We start from the raw sequence: 23,681 nt of genomic DNA on the forward strand, positions 1-23,681 counted from the left end.
TCAAAAAGAGTAGGATTTTTTTAAAGAAGAAAAGCTGATCATAACAGAGGTGCTACTTTAGGAAAACGTGAAATATTCAGTACATCGTTAGCCTTGAAAATAGGAGGCATATTCATTGAACGCACAATGAGGTTATAAGCGTGCTTCTACAGTTTGTGTGATTATTGCACATCTCTAAAATGAGAAATGCAGGAAATGCTTAATGACAATGCTCATTACAACACTCAACACACAATCGAAAATCGGAAATAGAAAGCAGCAAAACACGCAATTTGAATCAGTGCCAACAGCCCTGGCCATGAATGAAAGTACACCACTAATTGTTCTCTAGATAAAAGGCTTAAAGGGGAAATCAACCCCCAAATTTTCTTAACAATAATATGTTCAATGCGCCTCCTCTAGTCTAAACACAGTATTGTGATTAATATTGAATTTGTGGAATACTAGTTAAAGGGACACTGGGATAAGCTTAATATTGGCACATATAATATGTTTGCATGTAAAAATGACATCAGTACTCAAGTACTCCCCCCCGCCAAAGACTCTGTCGTGATTTAAGGGCTATTTTTGTGATTGGATTCACAACATATTGCCCCGCCACCTTTTGGGGCGTGGCTTATGTTATGTTTTCGATCTCAGCGGTCTACGTCACGGGAGGAAGGCGAACATGGTAATATTGCTCGCTTTGTCAGTTTTGTTGTCTAAAACGGCGACCGATCAACACCAAAATGCAAATGCACATTACTACTCTTGTCCACTACAACCTGTGAAAGTCTAAAAGTGTTCTGCACAATAGTTTGGATTTATTGACATAAAACGTGATCTCATCATGATCACCTCCACAAAATCCAAAATACCGTGGCGATTGCTCCTCCACTTTCACAAGCTGAAGCGGACAAGAGCGTGAATGCGCACACGAACCACGACTGGTTATATTTCGGATATTTAGCGACGTCAAACTCGTGTCAACTCTCAAGAGAGAGCAGCAGCAGGCAGATTGGAGCTTTACGTCCCCATCTTCCCTCTAAAGGTAGAATAATGGGACGGCTAATAGCAACAACTAGCTTCAGGTCGTTAAAACAAAAGGTGTTAGCACAACAACATTAGCTCCTTACTCTGCGTCCAGCCTGCGTCGATCTTCAACTAGCGGGGTTGCCTCCCAAGCAGTCGCGTGCGTTGTCAGACAGAGAGCCGCCAGAGAGTGAGTTAAGCCCTCATCGAACAAGCGTCAATGTTCAGCGAACAAAAAGTTCCAGCAAGGCTGACTCCACAGCTGAGTGTGGCCGCATCGGAACGTACCATTTCGGCTGTTTATGTTCCAAATTGGATGGCGTGTTGTAGATTGAAAAACTGGGGCCATTCCTCTTCCAAATAAACGTGCACGTCTACTGCTCTACTTGCTCAGGTCTCAGGGCATGACCAATCACGGCTCACCTGTTTTCTGAAGCTGAGCCGTGACTGGTCGTTACCTGAGCAACTTCGATGTCATCTTCAGTTGACAGCAAGTGGCAAAATGGCTGCCCTCTGAGATGGACAAAAACGGGTGGAGTTGATCTCTAAACTCATATTCCACAAACACAATATCAGTCAGAACACCTTTGTTTAGACTGGTGGGGCTGCATAAAAGATATTATTGGAAAAACATTTTTTGGGGACGACTTCCTCTTTAAATCTTAATTCCCTTATTGTGTAAAAAATGTAGCTAGAAAGTGAGTAAAATACTTAAAAAAAATAGTACAGCAGTAAAAAGTGACAAATACACAATGACGCTGTGTAATAAAAAAAAAAGATGAGTCGTTTTGTCACATCTGAGATCACCTGAGAGGGAGTGAAGGAGCATCCGTCATTCATCGAGTTATAAACAAAACCCTCTATATCGCACACATATTGTTCGTACACGCACACACCCACGCACGCACACACACCTGGAGTCCCCCAGGAGGTTAGCCTACTGTAATTTAGCTCATCCATTGACCATTTCCAAGAGTGACTTTGTCTTCAGCAGCATGAAAGCCCACTAAGATCTTCTTTCAGCCGAGCCTTGACTGATGTCACTTCCAAAACACGCTCAGTCGAGTGCAAAGAAATCTTCACTGTGGAGGAAGTACCCTCATAAGTGGCCTTTTTTTTCCTGCCCATGGTGATTCTTGTCATAGCAAGTTTGGGCTAATTTCTTTGAGCTTTTTGACGGCACAAGAAGTTCCACCCTGATCCCGCTCTTGTTGCAGTTCTTCCCAATTGGTCCAACAGATGGAATGATATACAGTATAGCCTCTTCACATCCTCCAAAAAAAGCATCCACAGAGGCAATGGAGTCCACCGAGCCAAGAGTCAGTGACATCTGCTCTGCGGCTGCAGCATATGGGAGAAGTAAATGGCAAAAACAAGTTGCCCTCCCATGACATTTGCTTCCCTTTGATAGTTCACTCACAGCTCTACCACTCAATTTTAGCCCACTGCCTATGTATGTGTGTGTGCGTGTGAGCGTGTGTGGAAACTGACCTCCCGGTGATGCAGACGGATCAGAAACGGGACAGTATAATTTGAAAAACTAACTTAAAGGGCTAGCCCTGTTCACCTACAGTTAAGGTCCATTTGTTCATCACAAATTCAATGATTTACTCTTTACATACTCCTCCAGTAAATTTGAAATAAAACAATTCAGATGTAATTTAAGTGTTGACTGAGGTTTCACAGGTTTCAAAATATCAGGTTTCAAGCATGCCTCTTTGAGCATGTGCTAATTCGAGTGTACTCAGAACTGGGCATTTTATCAAAATTTCCCGGTCCGTTTATCGCCTTCTGCCTGCAACCAGGGTACCCTTCCGCCGTCCGTCTATCCGCCTTTTTGTCCGATGGGAACAAATAGTAAGACGGAAACGGAAGCGAGTTTAAAATTATAGGCGGACCGGCCCATTGCCGATTACTATTTGGTCCGGCCGGACAAAAAGGCGGATAGATGGACGGCGGAAGGGTACCTCGGCTGCAGGCGATAAACGGACCGTAAAATGCCCAGCTCTGATGACTACACTAATTCGTGTTACGTTTCAATCAGTGTTGACATAACTTGGCCTACCGCAGCTCCCGCAGTTGCTACCAGAGGTAACTACACACAAATCCTTAACCCTGGTAGCATACACATCAACTTGAATGCGGATTTGTAGCCTCTGGTAGCATGGCCTTTGACGCGATGGGGATTGCTCACCCCTGGTAACATATCCATTGACTTGAATATTTTTTTGCGAACCAAATGAAGGTAAATTTACACTACGTGCAATCTGATTTAAAGTTGAGATGCCGCTGGTGAACTGCGACAACGCATCATTAAAGCATTATTGTTAATAATGTTTCAGCAGGTAGACTCCATCTGTGTATTTTTTCTCCTCTGTGATTTTTCAAGGGGGTGTGACCCATATAAGGCAGGATAAGAATAAACAAGATGACTCATACAGATCATCCCATAAGCATCTCCCCTCACATAACCCCTTCTCTCTTTCTGCAATGAGCAGGTTTTGTGATGATCTGACCAGATTGGGATTTTTACTCCGCTGCCCTCCAATTGCGAAGTCAAGGTTCTAATAGAATAATATTAAGGTCCCACAAAAGACTGATCTACTTCCAAGCGGTCAGGTTGTATTATTGTTCTTTTAGACACTTTAGGAGGTAATTTGCGCCGTGCTATGACAGTTAATGGAAACTGTCGGTTTTAATGACAGAATCAATAACTCCAGTTTTCTCCCTGAGAATAACAACAAATTAAAAGATGCGATGCGAGTACCTACATCAATGCAATCTCTGCACAATCTCCCCTTGCTGCAGCACTACTTTGCATGAATTACAGTAAAATGTAGAGTTATGCACACAGGCCCCAAGCTGTTAGGCCCTTTCTCAAAGGAGAGGGGGAGAAAGAGAGAGAGCAGCGAGGTAAGGAGAAGGAGATGGGAAGAGAGGGTGAGGGAGGTACAGCGAGAATGTCCTGAGGCTGAGACTTGCGCTTTCTGCGAGAATATTTCTCCTTTTCCTCATTCAAGTGGAAATGATAGCAAGTCCTAAAAAAGAGAGGATCCAAATGACAAAAGTGTGAAACTTTCTATTCCTTTTTTTTTTTGGACTGTTTTAATTTGGTACATGGCACAATCAGCATGTATGCATCTGGTATACATAAATAAATATTAAATATTTCATACATAAATATACATATAGAGCTCTTACAAAGACACCTTGAAGTGTTGTTGGTAAAGGATGTTCAACTTGGAATTATTTGTGTTGGTGCTTTTATGTATTTCTTTGTAAATGGGAGTGATATCTCCATAGAAGCCCTATACATATATGTATGTATGCACATATTTATATATATATTGAAAGAAATACAAGTGTGCACTGATGTAGGTTCTCTCAGTGCAAACAGGCCACTGACTGCTGCTGTTGAAGAGGAAGTCTTACAAAGTCCACACGCCAGTTAGTTCACTTGTTTCTTTAAGCTATCTTTTTCTCTTACATGTAAAATAATAAATTTATTTTATCATCTTTAAGCAAAATTAGACATTTAGAACTCTGAAAAAAAACAAAAGTGCTATTTCGCGAAGACAGACACCAAGAGACGCAGCAGAAACACGACTGGTGGTCAACCAAAATGAACAACATGGAAAATGTCATCTGCCTTGATCCCCCCTAAAATAAGTACACTGTACAAAAAAAAAAAAAAAAAAAGAAAAAAAAGTGGACCAACGCACTCACATGTTCACTCACTCCCCTCATGTTCGTGTACTCACGGTACACTGCACACAAGCAGCATCTGTACGTGCACACTTGGTTGCGATCAGATCAGATAGCTTAACAGGTAAATTGGCTGTAAAAGATGCACTTTCTTAACAAAAACAATCACAGGAACAAAGCATTTGTCTCCAAGCCAGAGCTGTCCTTGGCAAACCCTTCGACGCAAACTAACCCCAAAAAGATGAAACCATTCATGTTGTGCCGCAAACGGGAGCAAAAAACAACAAAAAAATTGCCCCAAATGGGATTTAAAATCTCTACATCTGCATATCCGCTAATTTCTCATCCTGGTGTCAGTCTTTCTGTCACACTCCTCTCGGTATAGTCTCTTGGAATAGAAATTATGACAGAAAAAAAAGAGCAAGCTTTGTAAGGCATTGAAATCAAAAGAAAGAAGCAATTAAAAACATGACGCGAGTATCGACATAGAGGCCATTGTTCTTTATGTGTCTCCCCCTGGAGGAAGGAGGACTGGGAAATTAAAAAGCACTTTTGTTTGTTTTTGTTATGAATTAAAAAAAAAAAAAAATCTGTGGCTATCTTCTTAGTCCGCTTAAAAGGCTTTTTAAATGATTTTTAGAAAAAAAACGGACACAACACAAAAAACAGCCCTTCCCCTGATGAGGACAAGGGAAGCAGTTTGATTTTGGCAGCTCTGCACAACTTGACATCCATAGAGAGCTTTGAAGCGACTCTCCTCGTAGTAAAAGTCTCGTTAAATCTCTCCGCGTTTTAATCTGCCCTCCCCCACTCTCTGTGGTATTTATAAAACACAATCCTCCTCTCTGTTTTGTTGAATCCTTTGCTCCTCCTCCATCAGCATCAACTGCCCATCGACCCCCTCGTCTGGCCTCCTTAAAGCTATACGCGCGTGGTCGAATGGGAATGCGGCAGGCCGGTGGAGTTGAATCCCGTCGTGAAGGTGTTGTAAGGGTGCAGGTTGGGCATGCCCACCAGGGAATTAGGGATCATGGTAATGGTGTTGGGCGTCATGAGGGGAATGTCGTCCGGAGAGCGCCGCAGGGTGAGCGTGTAATCGGGCAGTGAGGCCAAGCGCAGCGCCCCCTCGTTGCTGTTGCCCGCCTCGCACTCGTGGTGCGTCTGGTTCATCTGCAGCGACATGATTTCCTCCTCGGGCGCGTGGTGCCCGATGTCGTTGGAGGTGGTCTGGCGCTGCGGGCTGGGCTGGCCGTGGCTGGACTCCTGCCGCCGCTTGTCCTTGCGATAGTAGAGGGCGGCGAACGCCAGTACGTTGAGGAAGAGCAGCGAGGCCCCCACGGCGATGGTGACGCTGAGCTCTGTGGAGTAATCCCGAGGGTTCTCCACCACCAGAGGCCCGGACTCCTTGTCGTCGCTCCAGGAGTCTTTGTCTTCGCTGTTGTAGGCCGGCGACATCGGGGGCCGCTTGGTGTTGAAGGGCCAGGTGGTCTTACCGTTGGGCCGCTTGGTGGACAGGGTGTTCTGCGTGGTATCCGGCGGGGGCACCTTGGTGGTGGTGGAGGTGTAGTGGAACATGTCGTGAAGATTGTACAGATGGGGCACTAGGTGCTTCCAGAAGGCCACTTTGGTGGCTCGGTAGTGGTCGCGCACCCGCGGCTTGAGGCCGATGTGGAGGTACAGCTGGTCCTGGGGGTTGTACTTGGACCACGCCACCTCCTCGAAGCGGTTGGCCTTGGTGTGGATGAACTTTGTGTCCTGGGGAACTGGCTTGTTGGGATCCCTGAGGAGAAGACACAGATGCAAAATGATGTTAAACAAGAGTCGCAGTGTTTAGAGATCTGATGTGGGCTCTGGTTACACTTATAGTTTGGCCCTGGACCAAATTAGAACTATATGTTATGCACAGAGCTGGGCAGTCCGTCCCTGGGCCGGACCGGTCGGACCCTCCGGCCCGGCCGGATGTCCATTTTTGGGGCAGGGGTGGGGACTGAGAAATTTAAAAAAATGGCTGGACTAAGCATGGCCGGAAGTGGATTTTAGTCCGGCCCACTGATCGGCCCTCTAGCGTGTGACGACGTGGTCGCGAGACGGCCAAATTTAATCTCAGCCTACTCGGTGAAAGGCTTCTTTCTACTCCCGCAACGGTGAGAGCGACAACTGCCGCATTGATTCACATGACCGACGCATTGTGGTGTTGGCGACAGGTCTGCAACACATGCCACGCACACATCAGGAATTGTTGCTGCTCTGATCGGTCCATTATGTCACATGTTGCGATGACATACAGTTTCCCACACTGAGGAGAGAATGCACCACGGAGCTCGTTGCTGCTGCAAAGCAAACTAGTTTGGCAGCGGCGTATGTGTAAAAAGAAGCTACTCACCCACGCTCCCTCTTAGCCGCCACCTTCCAGATCATTTTCGCAATAAAATTAAATGCATCTAGTCATCTCGGTCCCTTTATGGTTGTAGCAGGCACGATATCCATTGTTGTCGCTGTCTTTTTGAAGCGACGCCCCCCAACTTGAAACGTAACCCGTTCAAAACAACTTGTGTCCACGAGTATAGTCAAGCTGCGCGCAGCACTCAAGGATTACCCTGGCACATCAAGGTGGAGTTCATGCACTTCTTCTGTCTCGTCTTCCCTACTTCTGGAAATACGCCGTAGCAAACCTGCTGTGTATGGTGGTTTGCTGGTATGATTTTATTTTGAAGGCCGGGAAGTGTGAAGGAAGGGAAGTGTGGAAAATAAATAACTTGTTGACTGCGACTTCTGGCGGTCTGTTGGACCTAAATAATTATACAATACGACAAATCCAACCCCGGGGCGAGCAATGCAAATAAGCACACGCAGTTGGGTAAGTACTAGTGGCGCATTTGAAGCGTGTCCACAGCGGGTTCTAATTGTAAATTAGCCAAATTTAAATAAACCTCTGCCGTTAGCATCTCTCCCGCGGCGGCGTCATGCACGTACGTTTTTTTTTTGGGGGGGGGGGGGGTCGGGGGGGCGGAACGGAGCGGGGCCGTCAATGTTTATGAATATGGCCGGAGGGTCGCGGCCGGAAGGGTACCCAGGTCAAGGGTGGAGAGTCGCGGACGGACTGGCAAAAAAGGCTCAAGTGCCCAGCTCTGGTTATGCATTTGCTCCGGTTATGTGTGGGTTCACACTGGCATTTTCCATCGTTTCCTTTCCTTTCCAAGTTGCTTAGTTTGAGAGAAAATCCACTGTGACACAATTTGTTACATATTGTTTTCTAAAACATACATCTTACAAACCACAACGCAATTAACTAGTTGCACTTTTTTCATTGTGCAACCAATCACAGCAGAAAAGGTAAGAGATTGTTCTCTTTTTTGTGACTGATTTTCCATTCAATCATTTTACTTTTATGGCCTGGAAGTATATTTTAGATACATATTTAGACTTGACTACTGGGTTAACATAGCATAGTGATGTTCCAACTCATGTACAAAACTGTCCGTATCACAGTAATGAAATTCACAGAGGTGGGCATTCCATCTAACCGACAGAGTGGTCCATCAATACTGGACGCCCATTTTGCTGACGTTAGACGATAGACGGGAAACTTGGAAAAAAAAAGACAAGACTAAGCATAGCCGGAAGTGGATTTTCATCCACCTGTGTAATCATAACCATCCTGGTCAAGTCCAAACAGACCTCACAGTCCATTATTGACAGACGCCTCGTTTTGCTGAAGAGAGACGAAAATGCGACCCAGACTGCATTGACTGTATATGTACAGCAGGTGGAGGTATGCGCCAAAGAGAGAATCATTAGTTTCTCAGGCTGACCATCCAATATAGTAACAGTAGCTTTGAATACAGAGAGAGTTTTACAGAGAAGTTCTTGTGAGTTAAGTTTTACAGTTCTATTTTTATTTTGGGAAAGAGTGGGGTTAGGAGGTTGTGAAATTGTATTTTTCAGGCCCACACTCCATTTCACAACATGGCAGTAATGCCCCAAAAGAAGACAGAAGAAGACGATGGTGGAGAAGAAGGTGAAGTAGACGAATTAGTGCAACACTTTTGTGATAGGCCCCGGCATGCCTGCGACCCTTGTGATAGCGGTTCAGATCAGGGGCGGAGCAAGAACGTGGCTAATGGGTGGGCCTGGAAAAATCAGGGTGTGCCTGAATATTTCACCCAAATAAAATGACAAACTGAATAATATGAAGCTCAGATCTTCCTTAGAACCACAATTATGCAATTCTTAATATTCAACACAATAAAAAAAAAACACAACAAAACAAATTCAAAAATAATTTCATAATAATCTACAAAAAATTTAACAGTATATATTTTTTCATGAATCTCAGTGGGTGGGCAGTCTGTCAATCTGGGTGGGCCGGTGCACACCCAGGCCCACCCATTGCCCCGCCCCTGGTTCAGATAATGAATGGTGGAATGTTGAAAGGCAGCACAGCGGGCAAGCGTGTCGAGTTGGGCATATTAAGCATGTTAGGTTCATTGGCGACTATTAATTATCCACAGGTATGAATGCGAGTGTTGTTTATCTAAATGTGCTTTGTACAATTGCAGTTAACCAGGGACCAACGCCTCTCGGCCAATGTCATCTAGAAAGGCCATGAATCCAATGACGACAAGCAGTATTGAAAATGGAGGGCTGGATGCTTGAATATTTGGTGATTTGCTAACTTTTCAGAGAAGCCCAATGAGCCATCTTAAATATACATATAAAAAGGTGAATTCAGTTTAAAACCTCATTCCTGTTCAAAATGGGAAAAAGATGAGAGTGAACTGAAATTGAAAGAGTCCGCATTAAAGCAATGTATGACAAGCAAGTGGTGGTCTGGTCAAGTCAAGTCAAGTCAAGTCATTTAAATCACATCAAATGTATTTGTGCAGCCCTTAACCACAAAAGAGTCTTAAAGGGCTTCACAAGACCACAGTTGACAAATATGAACAATCTCCCCTCGTCGATTACAGCAAATTCATTCTGTGATCTACGTATCGTTTTGTTACAAGATTTTAATGAGATGATATTGAGTTAATTTTCTGAAATTCTGTTTTGATGGCAGTGTCTCACATGCAGAATAATGCTGCCTGGAGGAGTGTGCCATGGGTTTGTAGCACAACTTCCCATAGCTTTGGACCACTTAACAACTGATATTAAGTGCCACACAATCATCAGAATTCTTCATGATGCCCATTCCTTGTTTAAATCATTCATAATTCGTTCAAACGATGAGAAGAGGCACATACACACTCCAAAGAAAACACATCAGCTTGTTTTGGGGGTTTGAAAGAAATTCACTTGATCGAAGATATTTGGAAAAGCTCACGGCAGAACAGACTGCGGTTTTTAATTGAACTACCTTGGAAACGCTGCTGTCCATGCTAAACTTGTTCCACTGGACCAACTTCCTGCAGTCCAATCCTCCAAACCACACGCACGCTCAAGCTCGAGATTTCAATGCAGCGTTTGTGCCGCCTTTCTATGGGCAGACTGCGCCTCGACCGGCTCGTCCCCAAACCCCCATCCCACCCGCCCTCTCTCATCTCCCTTCCCAGATGTTGCTCTTAATTCAGTTTGGATGCCGTCTGCCCACAAAAACCAGGGCAGGGGCTTTTTAAGTAAACACATATGAATAAGTCAGCAGGCTTTAGGGCTCACGTCAGGAGGCATCTTGTTGTTGATAATCCAACACTGGTGGAGCCCTTCTGCTAATTGCTCAGGGAAGGCAGCGCAGTGTGCATTGGCATCTAGTGAACTGATGTAAAGTGGACCATATTAATCAAGACACTGAGCTGGAACTGCTCACCCCACTGTGTGTCTCTGTCTACGAGGAAAAGATCAAAAGACGGTAAGAAATGTCTTTTGATGCAGTGCTACGTTCGCGCCAAAGAGTTCACAGTTTCCCTTTTTGACATCTCATGTCCTTTTTAAATTACAGCGAAGCTCCTGATTTATTGAACCGATTATCATAAAGCAATCTCGGCCAATCAAACAAGTCTTTATTTCTGTAAAGTGTCGTGAGCGGACGTTCCGCGGGCACCACTATAATACAATAAAACTATATTTTGTACGCAAAGAATAGACTTGAAAAAGAATGCCGCAGCCTTGAAAACGCAACAATCGCTCGAGTCCGAGAGGTTGAAAGGATGCAAGGAGCCGCGTGACATTTCTTCAAATGTCATGAAATATCCCTTTGCGGGTTTGATTGCCATGTCAGCGGCACGCCAAGTTCAAATTTATTCAGGGATTTAGGGATGCGCCGGTCACAGTGTATTTTTGGCACCGGTCCTTGTGTTTGGAAACGTTCAAACAAGAGAATTAAAAACCACGCCAGAAACCTCCGTTCGTTTTTCTGCTGTCAATTTTTCTTTTTCAGGTCAGTGCTTCTGGGAGAGGTGAATAGGAAGAAAGGGAGAGGGAATGAGTGAGAGAGAGAGAGAGAGAGAGAAAACGAGTGGTAAAACAAATTGAGATGGCTAAAGCTGAATCCCTGGACCTGGGCCCGTGTCAGCAGAGCAGCCTGTAAATAACCACTTTTATTAGGCCCGTAATGATCCCCAATGAATATTGACAGGCAGACTATGATGGCTTTGTAGCTGAATATCAGTAATTAAGTTTCAAAGGAGCGGCTGGTGGAGGTAAGGTCATATTGATCTGCCTGTGCACAACATGCCAGAGAACAGGACGTCAACGGAGACGTGCTTGTCTGCAGCCTGCCAGCCTCGCACACGCACACGCACAGGCATGCAAATCTCCCCCGCCCATGTACAAACACGCACATGACAACGATGAGGGGGTCAGAGCAATCTCGGTTAATGGGAATTCCGGGCAGATCCATATGCGCTACGAAAGCTCTCATCTCGTCTGGGTCAATTTGGCGAATTGTGATAGCAAAAAGATCTAAAAGGTACTTGGCTAAATCTCACAAAGCAATCTGTGCGCGCAGGGAGGAGGTTTAGATAGAGTGCTAGATGTAGTTTCGAAAAGATGCTTCAGCTGAAAAGAAACGGATTTTAGGAACACAAAGAAATCGATATGGCGTCTATGGATAAAATGACTTGAGAGAACAACTAGTTGACTTATCAAACCTCCAAAATGCTTGGGTAATTTCTGCCATTGCAATTTCGCAACACTAATGAACAACTTGCTGACTGTGGACAAACAACCTGCAGAGGTAACAAAGAATGACTGCTAATCAGTGAACTTAACACTTGACCTTGACTTGGAGCGGTAAAAATTAATGAAGGTGTACAATGTTTATGGTCTAATGTAATAGACGCCGGCTAGACGCACTCGGAAACCTTACAAGGCAAATGTCCTGATGTTGTTTTTGGCCGATGTTTTCAACATACAGGAAGACATCCTCACTCTCAAACTAACTTGTGCCGTATAGCAATCTGCATATGGCATGCAGACTTGACTCTAAATTGTCATCAAATAAACTCTGGTGTTAAAAAAGACATTCTGGCCTGATTTACTAAAGATTTGCAAGTGGAAAAATGGGCGTAAATCTATGTGGAAGCTGATCAACTAATCGGGCGCACCCAAAATGATGTCCGTCATAAATAAGATCTAAATTGCTATGAGGTTTATTTTGCGCTGAGAGAGAAGAATACACAAATGGATTCATTTGGCACGCAGCTTGTGAATAATCTAAGCCGGACTGACTTGGAGCCAGTCACCAATGGCAAAACGCTTTTCAACTCTACATTTGCTCACATCTGGCTCATTTTAGCGCACTGTAATCATTGGTGCTGGACTCTCCCAGAGCAGTTTTTCAGGTCTGCTATACCAAGTTTTGAACGCAATGTTACGGAGGGTGGCTACTGGGGACAATTTATGTTTTCATGCGGTTGCTGGCTTCACCAAAATTACAAATAGAGACGAGGAAAATGGTCGGTTTGCATGAGGGGGGATATCAACTGTAAAATGTGCAATATTTTTAACCAAAGCTAAACTGATAACCTGGTATCCCATTTGGTAGTTTTAACCAATCAATGTCTTGTTGGATCAAAATCTTGACCGAATGTGCTGGGCTAAATCCTCAACCCGATGTTTTCCACTGATTTACTATAGGAATATTTTAGAGGTTTATTTCACAAGTAGGTAGATGACAAATGAAAGTGTTTGTTGTCCGGTTATCATCTAATAAAACAACTTATAGCACTTGTAATGATTTTGCACAGTATTGTATAATGCTGCTTGTAATGGTTGGCTTCAGGTGTGATGTGGTACCCGGAGTAAACACAACAACCATCTGCAGTTTAGTAGGTTTAATTGCAACCGAGAACAATAAACGAGAAGGCTGAACCAAAGCGAGAAACCGGTTAATAAACTAAAGCGGCTGAGGTGGACGGGGTCACAGAGGAAGGAAGGTGACTAACTTAAAATGAAATAACGCATGAGCACTCAGAGATTTGGGAACTGAGGCAGACTAGCAAGGAGAAAGAGTCGGGTCTGCAACACAAAGGCAGTGAAAACAAGCAATCTGAAAATAATCCGGCACCTTCCCTCCACTGTGAGAGAGTTCAAATTACGTGGCAAATGATTGCCAACAGGTGCAACATGGAAGCTCCGCCCACCTACACTTCCAAAGGTGCCTGATGGGAAAACAAGATTAAACTGGGAAAAACAGGAACATAACACCGTTGAATACAGCCAGCGGCTGGCAGGCTTTTTTGGGGATTCGTTATAACAAAATCGGCATATGTGAGGCATATTAACAATTAAAAAAAAACAATCAAGTATATCCATCTATATTGGCATAATTTGACGTTTATGGTCCTGTTAAACCCTAAGGACCGCCTCGCTCTCCCGCGTTAGCGTACAACATGCATCCTGTCAAACCTCCTCTTTAATCTAGATGGACTTTGGAGTTGTGGCTTGACTCCAGGCCCTGGAGAAAGATTATTACACCCATAAAAGAAAGCATTTTAATGGCCTTTCACAACTCTTCTGATGTGTTCATATTCTTGTATTAGCATGAAGCACAGCTTCAAGCCACCCCCCGCCGGTTCTCTCCACGTGACCTGCTGACCCACACTGACCTTGGCCAGTCATGCGTGCTCAGGCGCTCCCATGTGTTTGTATTCATGATTGACTGGGAGTTTGCGTATGTATGTTTGCATCTCTCGTGGCTTGTGTACCTGTCTGTCTGCGTGAGCGTGCCTTTGTACTCGAAATGCAATCCAGGTGTAATAACTTGACCCGAGGGCCGCACGAGTGCTCAAGTTCAACACAAAGAATGCGGCGGATGCACGCACGCTGTAGTGGAGAAAGTGATCCTCTCCGGTCTTACGTGACATTCTTAAAGCTTCTTCATGAGAGGATGTGCCACGCGGATGACAAAGTCAACCCTACCAATACTTCATGTCAGTTAGAATCAGTCTAGGCTCATTATCCATTCCAGACCATGACGGGAAGCTCTGATGTAAAAGGTAGATAAGAGGATAGAATGAATATCATTCTGCCTTATTTTTTCCCATTTCCCATGTACCTCCTTCCCCTTTTCATCCTGATGTAATTTGAAGCGCTTGAATGATCATAGACCGAGCCATCACCAAATCTGAAAAGACACGTTTAGGCGCCCCAAGGCAGAAGACAAAAATCTATTTTCACTACACTCAACAGTCCTGAATTCCTGAGCTGAGTTATAGCCTTGCCATATAACACGAAGGGAGGTGCATTAAATCGGAGGCGCTGATGCTCATTTTGCTAAGCTGCTAAAATATGCAAAGTTAAAGCCTTTTGAAGGTTGAGGTTATTGTTGTTACCGTTGTGTAACAAATGCATCGCCCGCAGCTGTTTATCTACTTACCAGGTAACACAAAGTAAGCATTTCATTTTCATTTTCACTCCAAACACCTTGCCCTGCATTCCGAGTTATTTTTCCTAAACGCATTTTATCCAGTTGCTTGTCGGCAGCCTCGTAGGACAACGTGCAAATTATCAGGCCGTGCTCTTTTGCCCTTCGTGTGGTTGCATGCTGGGGCGGAGGGCTGATGGATGCATGCTTTATATTTAATGGCAGCCTTCAGTTCAACCGGCTAAGTGATGCGAGGCGAAACGCTGTGACTTTGGAGTGTGTGAGGTGTCGGAGGACACGGCTCTTGGACCGTTCTTTATTGATTTTTTGGGGATGAAATGAGCGGCAAAAACAAAACTCCTTTGACAAATTCCCTGTTTTCATTTTTCTGTATTGAAACCGCCTCATCGATAGGCTGCTTCACATTGGTAAATGTGGCATTTATCACCTGTATTAATCGAACAGCCACTTACGTAATTATGGACATCAGTGTGCAGATTTACATCTCCCTCCTCTCATTATATTCCGCCCATGGCATGGATACCGATCAATGGTATCCACACACCTTTAACAAGCTACACAGCTTCTTACATTCTCAGATGCAAATCCAAATATTGGCTACAATATCTCCAAATCAAGTGAGTGCCTAATTCCATGGAGTGGGCATAGAGTTGTTTGGAGCCATGCTGATGCAACTGCTGCAGGTTGCATTCAAATTAGGGTTGGGGAACAGTCACCAATGACTGAATCAATGAATTGATTGGTGAAAATGATTGCAATGATGCAAAACAGAGTCATGACTACAGGCGTCTTGAGGAAACTGAGGCAAAATGGACTTGGCTGCCAGGGCTCCAGACAAACTTTTTTTTTAGGAGCACAATGCACATAACCTGAAATTTATGTAGTAAATCAAGTAGTAAATCTCGTGGTTCACACTGTAAGTCGACTTGCAAAGAAAATATGCGCACCACTCATTTCCACTACATTACTGTTAAAGTGTGTAGTAGAAGTTTGTCAGCAACCAAAAATAAAAGAATAATAGAAACATGAGAAATACAAAAAAAAAATAGGCACATTTACCGGTTGCACAAGCGCGAGTAGATGAAAAATCTAACTGTAGTTTCTCAAATTTTACGAGCAAAATGCCACCATTTAGGGGCAGTCTGGAGCCTTGGCTGCGACCAGGAGAGGCGTTATCAATTCAGTCTTGACTATTATTTGGGCTAAAGAAAAAGAGCATGATGTCAACTATGGTCAACATCGAGTCAGCTCTACACGGAAACAAGAGTGCAGGACACTCGGGGAACACTTCTCCCATTACCTAATTGTATGCTGTACACAGATGCAAAGTAAATAGAGTGATAGCCAAGCTAGCACATTGGCAAAGCAAATTTATCAATTCAGCATCTCTGCAATTGCCTACTTTAAAGTGGAGGTCAACCCAAACATATTTTTCCCAAATATGATCTATGCAGGCCCAGTAGTCTAAACACGGCATTCTGATTAATGTTGCGTTTGTGGAATATGAGAAATTCACCCATTTTTAGCTAGCTCCAGGCAGGGGCCATTTTGTCACTTCTGTCGACTGAAGATGAGATCGAAGTTGCTCAGGGCTCAGATAACGACCAATCACGGCTCACTTGTTTTCTGAAGCCGAGCCGTGATTGGTCGTTACCTGAGCCCTGAGCAACTTTGATCTCATCTTCGGTCGACAGAAGTGACAAAATGGCCCCACAGAATGCCGTGTTTAGGCTAGTGGGTTGACTTAATCTTTAAGTATTTTTCCACAACTAGACTAGTCTTTTTTTGGGGTTGAGGGAGAGAGAATAATGAGATATTGAGATGGAGGAGTTGGGATAGAGAAAGAGCAAAAGAATAAACAAAGAATCAACAGATGACAGCGCTGTACTCTTTAACTATACCTAGCAAGACCTTGCACAGCATGTGGCAGTGCTCTCACACAGAGGAAGGAAATGAGCACAAGCCAGCAGTAAAAAAACACACCAAGTGGAAAGTTGGACTGACATATTTATAGCACTAATGATATGTAGTGACTGATCTTTGCTGCTTTTTCATCATTCTGTCTTTTTATGAAATGCTCCGCCCGCGCTTTAGGATGTCGGTGCACACGCTGCGCTTTTTATTTGTTGTTTAAGATTGTGTGAAAGTTGCAGTGTGTGGACACAAGACAAAAGTTTGGGAGGCGTGGTTTAAATGATGTTGCAGAAGACAATTCATGTGATCTAACTGGTATTTTACTTGTGATGAATAATGTCTGTCTATGCGCCTTCCAGTTTATTCATCTTTCTTTCACCAGACTTGGTTAGACCAATGTGTCTGTCCATTTCTCCTTCTGTCCATCTGTGCCTCAGCTTGAGTATCTACACAACTATCTACACTGAATTTCCATCTGTCCTCTGTCAGTTCATCCATCCATCTATACATCCTGATTGTTCTTCCATCCATCTATCTACCCATATGTATATCAAGTCTTTCATCTACTACCTCTCTTTACCTGTCTACTTTTCCTTTTTCTGTCTGCCTGTGTGTGACACCCTCCTGCCTTCTTTCATATTCATATATCATATCATATCTTCATATTTTTTGATGAAATATGATGACATCCATGTCCGCTGATAGTGTAGTGGTACACACGCCTGAGTTGTGTGCGGGCAGCGTGGGATCGATTCCCGCTCAGTGACAGTGTCTATGTGTGCCCTGCGACTGGCTGGCGACCAGTTCGGGGTGTAGTCTGCCTTCGCCCATTGACGGCTGGGATAGGCTCCAGCAACTCCCCGCGACCCTATATAGGATAAGCGGTTTGGAAGATGACATGACATGGATGACATCCATCACACATATGACTGGAGCGCCTGGATCAAATCCACCAAAATTGCATTACACCACCTGCGCCACAGCTTAGACCTGGTTTCACCTGGTCTAAAGTCTAGTTTACTTTCTGCCACCAAATTTTCAAGTGCGCCAAACATGGTAGACTAGACTTGCCTCGGGACAAAAATAAAGATGCAGAAATTTTTACGCCGAGCGCACATGTGCCTGTTGACGAAAGTAGGGCCCCAAGAAAAAGTGAATGTTAACGGGAAAGACAGTTCCATCGTCATTTATCTGTCCATATTGTCATAAATCACAAGACAAGAATCAACATTGCCGCCCTTAAAAAAGAGCAAACAGACACACTCACAATCATGCACACACATTAAGAAAATTTGACAGTGAGTACTCTCCATGTTTGCTTTTATGTTCTAGTTACTATGATGGTGGACAAAAATGTGCAAGTTTTGTGCAGTTTTCCCTGTAAAGATGAAACATGACAGAATGGGACAGGAAGAGCTTTAGGGGGAACGCCGGTATCACACACACGGTTGACATGGAGCACAAGCGTCTCCACACGGCGTCACACATGTTTTGACAGGCGATTTACAGTCGAGGAGAGGAAGTGCAATCTGGGTTAGCTCATCGTGAGTATTTGGAGAAGGGGGAGGGAGTGAGAATTGCTCTTGCGAGCCGAGAAGTCAAAGGGAATTCAACCGGGTCCTAATTAAAGGGATGTCCTCAAGAGCCAGACTGGGCTTGGTTGGTGCCGGGGCGAGATACTCATCCCCTAGTGTCGTCTAAATGAGGACAATGAACTTTTGGAAGAATCTTAAATCCTCCGCTTCAAGGAGCAGTAACCGAGAACTGATGGTATAGTCCTATAGTTGGAATAAAATTATCCTATTAAGGAGCATTGTGCGGTATAAACCTTTACTTTTGATAACAGTTTGGCCTTGGTGGCAGTCTATGCTGTATCACATCTCATTATAATTTTACATGATTTTAGCATTGCTAAAACTAATAGAACAGTAAATTATGTTTGGTAGGCAAGGCAGTGACCGAGAAATTCTCCATATTGCAAATCAATGTTCTAAGGATTTTTGAGTAAAATTATTATGTTGATTTAATACACAAAATTCATCTACAATAAACGCACTACTGCAATGCTTTGCTACAAATCTTAATTGGACTTCTAAGTGAAATACGTAAAAGGAAAGCAGTGGAGAAAATCACAGTCAAAATCTACTAAAACCAAGTCAAGAGTTACGGTAAGTGCAATTTGTTGTTGGTACCTAAACGTGGAGTTTATGGCTAGTACACAGATGTTGATACCACCATGTTCAATGAAGAGGACGTCATCATCTATCAGAATTAATTTCTATGGCACTGTAACAGCCAATTCAGCCTGAACGGTTACCCCCGGGCCTGGATCATTTCACTCCAAGATGGAAACACACACGCAGACATGCACACAGACTCAACAATGCCTCTGATCGATGTGGTCTTTCGAACTGTCCAAACAGATCTAATTATTGGACTAAAATATTCCTAATTCTGTCCAAGATTGTACAGAGGCAATTTAAAGCAGACCAAGTCCTGGCAGTGAAACTGGCTGCGAAAGAACTGTGAGCAACGGACCAAGGACCACATTAGCCGACTTGTTTTTACAGTTTAGACTCTGAAATAATACATATATACTTTGTATTTCACTAAACTCAATACAGTGCTTTCTGACATAATAGATGACTACTCATTACATATTACACATGCAGCAATAACTTGATCTGGCACACCTGCAGTCTAATGAAATCCAAGAGCTACTGTATATCGATAATTCGACCTTTGCGAGGCAAGTCAAATAAGCACATCTACCAATATGTTTTACTGTTGTTGTTTCAGTGTTTTGTAAGCCCTATAAGCTCTATCACAACTTTCTAAATACAGTCCACATCTTCTGCGACAATGTGCTTTGTCCAAGTAGCGTTACCGTACCACTGAGTAATATTGGCATCGGTTGCACATAACTAAAATGTGCCGATGTAATTTTCCAGTGTTTTCCTCAAGAATAAACAAATGATATGCGTTAGTTTAACACATTTTAATCATGTGCAACCGAAAAGCAAGTACTTTTTTGGGGTGTTCACATGAGAAGTATTATTCGTTCCAACTGAAATCATTCCGACTGAAGATCTCTGGTAACCTATTTACATGCGAAGTCGTCTATTTCAATTTTCCGTTTACATGAGCCACTACAAAAATCAGAACAGCCGTTTTACAGCCATGTGACACACCGGGGATCGATATAAACATCACGTGATTTATCAAGATGAAGTTAAATCGTTTAGCACAGTGGTTGTGATTGTTTTAACATTTTTAATTAAAGCCACGGCTTAATAAAAACAAGTTACAAGTAGTTTAAAACAGGTTCTCCCATCGCAAACGGACACTGCAAGGACGCTGCCATTTTCAAGTGTGTAAACGACGACATCACTACAAATTCAGTATACAGAGACCAAACCCAGCATGGCTATTCCGCTTGACGTTTGTTCGGACTGGCAAAAGGAATACACCACCCCTGTTCAACCAAATAAAATTCCATTTGGTTTCCTCCTTTTTATTCTGACTGATGTGTTTATACGGAAATTCCATTCCATTTCAAAGAACACAGTTTACATTATTTGAAGAGTACAAATGAGGAATGAGTTCTACATCCCAAGACAGATGCTTTTTATAGATTACAATAAGTGCAAATGCCCGAAAAAGCCCAGACGTATAGGAATGGCTTGTATTGTAGAACATAAGATAAAAAAAAAACACTTGAACGTGAGATATCCAAGTCATGCAATATACTTTCTGTGTACATCTCCAAAGTGATGTTCTGAATATGGCGAGACAAAATGACTGGCAGGCAAAGGAGACAGATGTTTAGTCTGACCTCAGTGGTTTGCCCGAGGACCCAAACATCTGACATCAGTCTATCTGCACTTGTCTGTCATTAGCAACTCTTTCATGGAGTTGTGCTGCTGGCCACACTGGCCTATAAGCCAGACGTTTAGATGTCAAAGTCAACCTGAATGAGCAGCGGATGATGCAGAGACTGGTTTTTTTTTTTTCCCCCCTTGCACAGAGCATCCCCCTCAAGATAAGATCAATAGCTCTCTAGTATACATGGATTGTTAAATTATATTTCAGTTGTTTGAAATGATGACAGGGTGGCACGGTGGTTGACTGGTTAGCACGTCCGCCTCACAGTTCAGAGGTCCTGGATTCGATCCTGGCCCCCGCCTCTGGTGTGGAGTTTGCATGTTCTCCCCGTGCCTGCGTGGGTTTTCTCCGGGTACTCCGGTTTCCTCCCACATTCCAAAAACATGCATGGTAAGTTGATTGGACTCTCTAAATTGCCCCTAAGTGTGATTGTGAGTGCGGATGTTTGTCTTTCTGTGCCCTGCGATTGGCTGGCAACCAATTCAGGGTGTCCCCCGCCTACTGCCCAAAGACAGCTGGGATAGGCTCCAGCACGCCCCGCGACCCTTGTGAGGATAAGCGGTATAGATAATGGATGGATGGATGGATGAAATGATGACTAGTTGTGCAAAAATGGCCTTGTAATTTGTGATGGGAAAAGGTGAAATTAAGTATTCACCCTGGGCAGGAGTGATCATCTGGGTCCAAGCTGAAGAAATCAATACCAGTGAGGGCAAGAGTTGCCTTTCTGATAAGTCATTGTGTCTTTCAGGGCCTGACTACAATGGAGCAGCGATAGCATTTTCAGCTCCCCCGTCCAAAATAAAAAACCCAAACAGACACAGACACATACATAAGGACAGGCCTTGTACTCAGTGCAGAAAGTCAGCTGAGCACAAATTGCATCGCACCCACTGGAGGTACATTTAATCTTCCTCACATTCAATATGTGTCATTTTTTCCCCAAAACACCTCTAAAAAAATATCTGTTAAAAAGTGTTTTTTTTCCTCTTTTCTGCACACTTATCCTTTGTGGCACTTCCTTCTTGCATACACTATTTCAAGTCCTTTTAATAGGAGTCTGATTGGATTTCCTCTGCTACTTTTCACTGATAATATACTGCAGCAAGTTTTGAATACAGTTATTATTGGTTTGCCCGATTTAAAAGCCATTTAATTTCACTCTGTCAATTAATTCTTTGAGCATCATAGATGTGAAATGCCGTCAACGGGAATCATAATGAGGAACGCCGTCGACGTCAATTGCCGTTAACTAGTTTTTTTTTTTTTACGGGAAAAGTCTTGGCTATCCGTGGTTTTTGATCCTTAATGGGACAGTGTGTAGAATTTTTCGATTTTTCAATGTTCATTCATTAAAAAAAAACCACTATTAATTTCTACAATATGCTAACAATATGTTCTAGCACATCAACATACATTTTTTTATATAATCGTAGGTCTAGTAATTGCCAGAGCTGGGCACTTGACCCTTTTTTGCCGGTCCGGCTGCGACCCTCCACCCTTGAGATGGGTACCCTTCCGGCCTCGACCCCCCCATTCATAAAAACTATCACCCTCCCACCCGTTCCGCCCCCCCCAAAAAAAAAAACGTGCATGACGCCGCCGCCGGAGGGATGCTAACGGAACGAAAGAGGTTTATTTAAAGACCATTAGCTGGCTAATTTACTATTCAAACCCGCTGTGGACACGCTTTAAACATGCTTCAAACGCGCCACTAGTACTTACCCTGCTGTGTGTGCTTACTTCCATTGCGAGCCCTGGGGTTGGTTTTATTGTATTGTATAATTATTTGGGTCCAACAGACATCAAGCCTGCAAGCATTCAACAAGTTACTTATTTTCCAAGCTTCCCCTCCTTCACATTTCCCGGCCTTCAAAATAAAAGCATACCAGCAAACCACTATACATAGCAGGTTTGCTACGGCGTATTTCCAGAAGTAGGGAAGACGCCAGAAGAAGTGCATGAACTCCACCTTGATGTGCCAGCGTCATCCTTGAGTGCTGCGCGCAGCTTGACTATACTCGTGGAGACAAGTTGTTTTGAAACAGTTGTGATCCAAGTCGGGGTCGTCGCTTTAAAAAGACAGCGACAACAATGGATATCGTGTCTGCTACAACCATAAATGGACCAAGATGACTAGACGATACATTTAATTTTATTGCGAAAACGATCTGCGTGACATAACACCCACGCCGCTGCCAAACTAGTTTGTTTTGCAGCAGCAACGAGCTGCGTGGTGCATCCTCTCCTCTGTGGGAAACTGTATGTCATCGCAACATGTGACATGGACCGATCAGAGCAGCAACATTTCCTGATGGGTGCGTTGCATGTGTCGCAGACCTGTCCCCAACAGCACACTTGCGTAGGTCATGTGAATCAATGCGGCAGTTGTCGTTCGTGCCGATGCGGGAGTAGAAAGAAGCCTAAAAAGAAGCCTTTCATCGAGTAGGCTGAGATTAAATTTGGCCGCCTCGCGACCACGTCACACGCATGAGGGTTGATTAGTGGGCCGGACTAAAATCCACTTCCGGCCATGCTTAGTCCAGCCCTTTTTAAGAATTTGCCACCCCCCACCCCAAAAATGGGCATCCATCCGGCCCGGCGGTCCGGCCCAGGGGCGGACTGCCCAGCTCTGGTAATTGATAATTATATTACATAGGGAGCGCCTTCCCGACTGGAGGTTGCCATGATTCGCTGCCAACTTTCTGCTACGGAAAGTCGAAGGAGACAAACTTAGAAAATGTCAAAACATGATGTCACATCATAACTACAGAATGTGTAACAAATGCAATGCACTTACTCCGTCACTTGAGGGAATACTAGAATTCAATTGTGATGACATTTTCCTTGCGCCTCTGCTGAGGAAACTGGTGGTAAGCTTGCGACATGTGGTCTCTCTGAGGCACCGTAGTGTGGGCGCATGCAATTCAAACGTTGGTTTTTGCATTCTATTAGTTCACCATTCGATGGCACTGAATTCTAAACAATGTCCCTTTAAGCCAGGAAAGTAAAAAAATATATAATAAAATAAAACAAAACGTGTGGCCAGCAGATGGCGGCATTAGATCTCTTTTGGAGGCGCTCACAATGTGTCATAAAACATGGGAGACCCTTGGAAATGCAACTGCTACAAGCAGCGTGTTTGTCAAGTTAAATCTACTACAGTGTCACAAAAGAGAGAAAAGATGACGGAGATTATTTAAATGTAGAAGTAGAGCGATGATGTAATGTGGGTAGCAGCAGAGGTGGGTAATCCAGGTCCAGAAAGTGAAAACCCTGCCAGAGTTTGGCTTTAGCCACATGTGCTTCTACTCAACCGGCAGGTAAACGAGCTCAGTTGATT

The 23,681-nt window shown here is 43.8% G+C and overlaps 1 protein-coding gene across 2 annotated transcripts in view; it reads right to left on the reverse strand.

Annotated features, from left to right (window-relative positions):
* Positions 1-4,106: 4,106 nt before the first annotated feature.
* nlgn3a (neuroligin 3a) overlaps positions 4,107-23,681 on the reverse strand; it is a 185,772-nt gene continuing 166,197 nt past the window's right edge. For both annotated transcript variants that reach the window (XM_086019714.1, XM_086019706.1), the window contains one exon: positions 4,107-6,496. In XM_086019714.1, the coding sequence (XP_085875840.1) occupies positions 5,638-6,496 (859 nt within the window). In that variant the 3' untranslated portion in view covers positions 4,107-5,637. The remainder of the gene's footprint in view (positions 6,497-23,681) is intronic.

The sequence above is a fragment of the Filicampus tigris genome, chromosome 2 (genome assembly GCF_054856515.1).
Source record: "Filicampus tigris isolate MCC_2025a chromosome 2, RoL_Ftig_1.0, whole genome shotgun sequence".
Lineage (NCBI taxonomy): Eukaryota > Metazoa > Chordata > Actinopteri > Syngnathiformes > Syngnathidae > Filicampus > Filicampus tigris.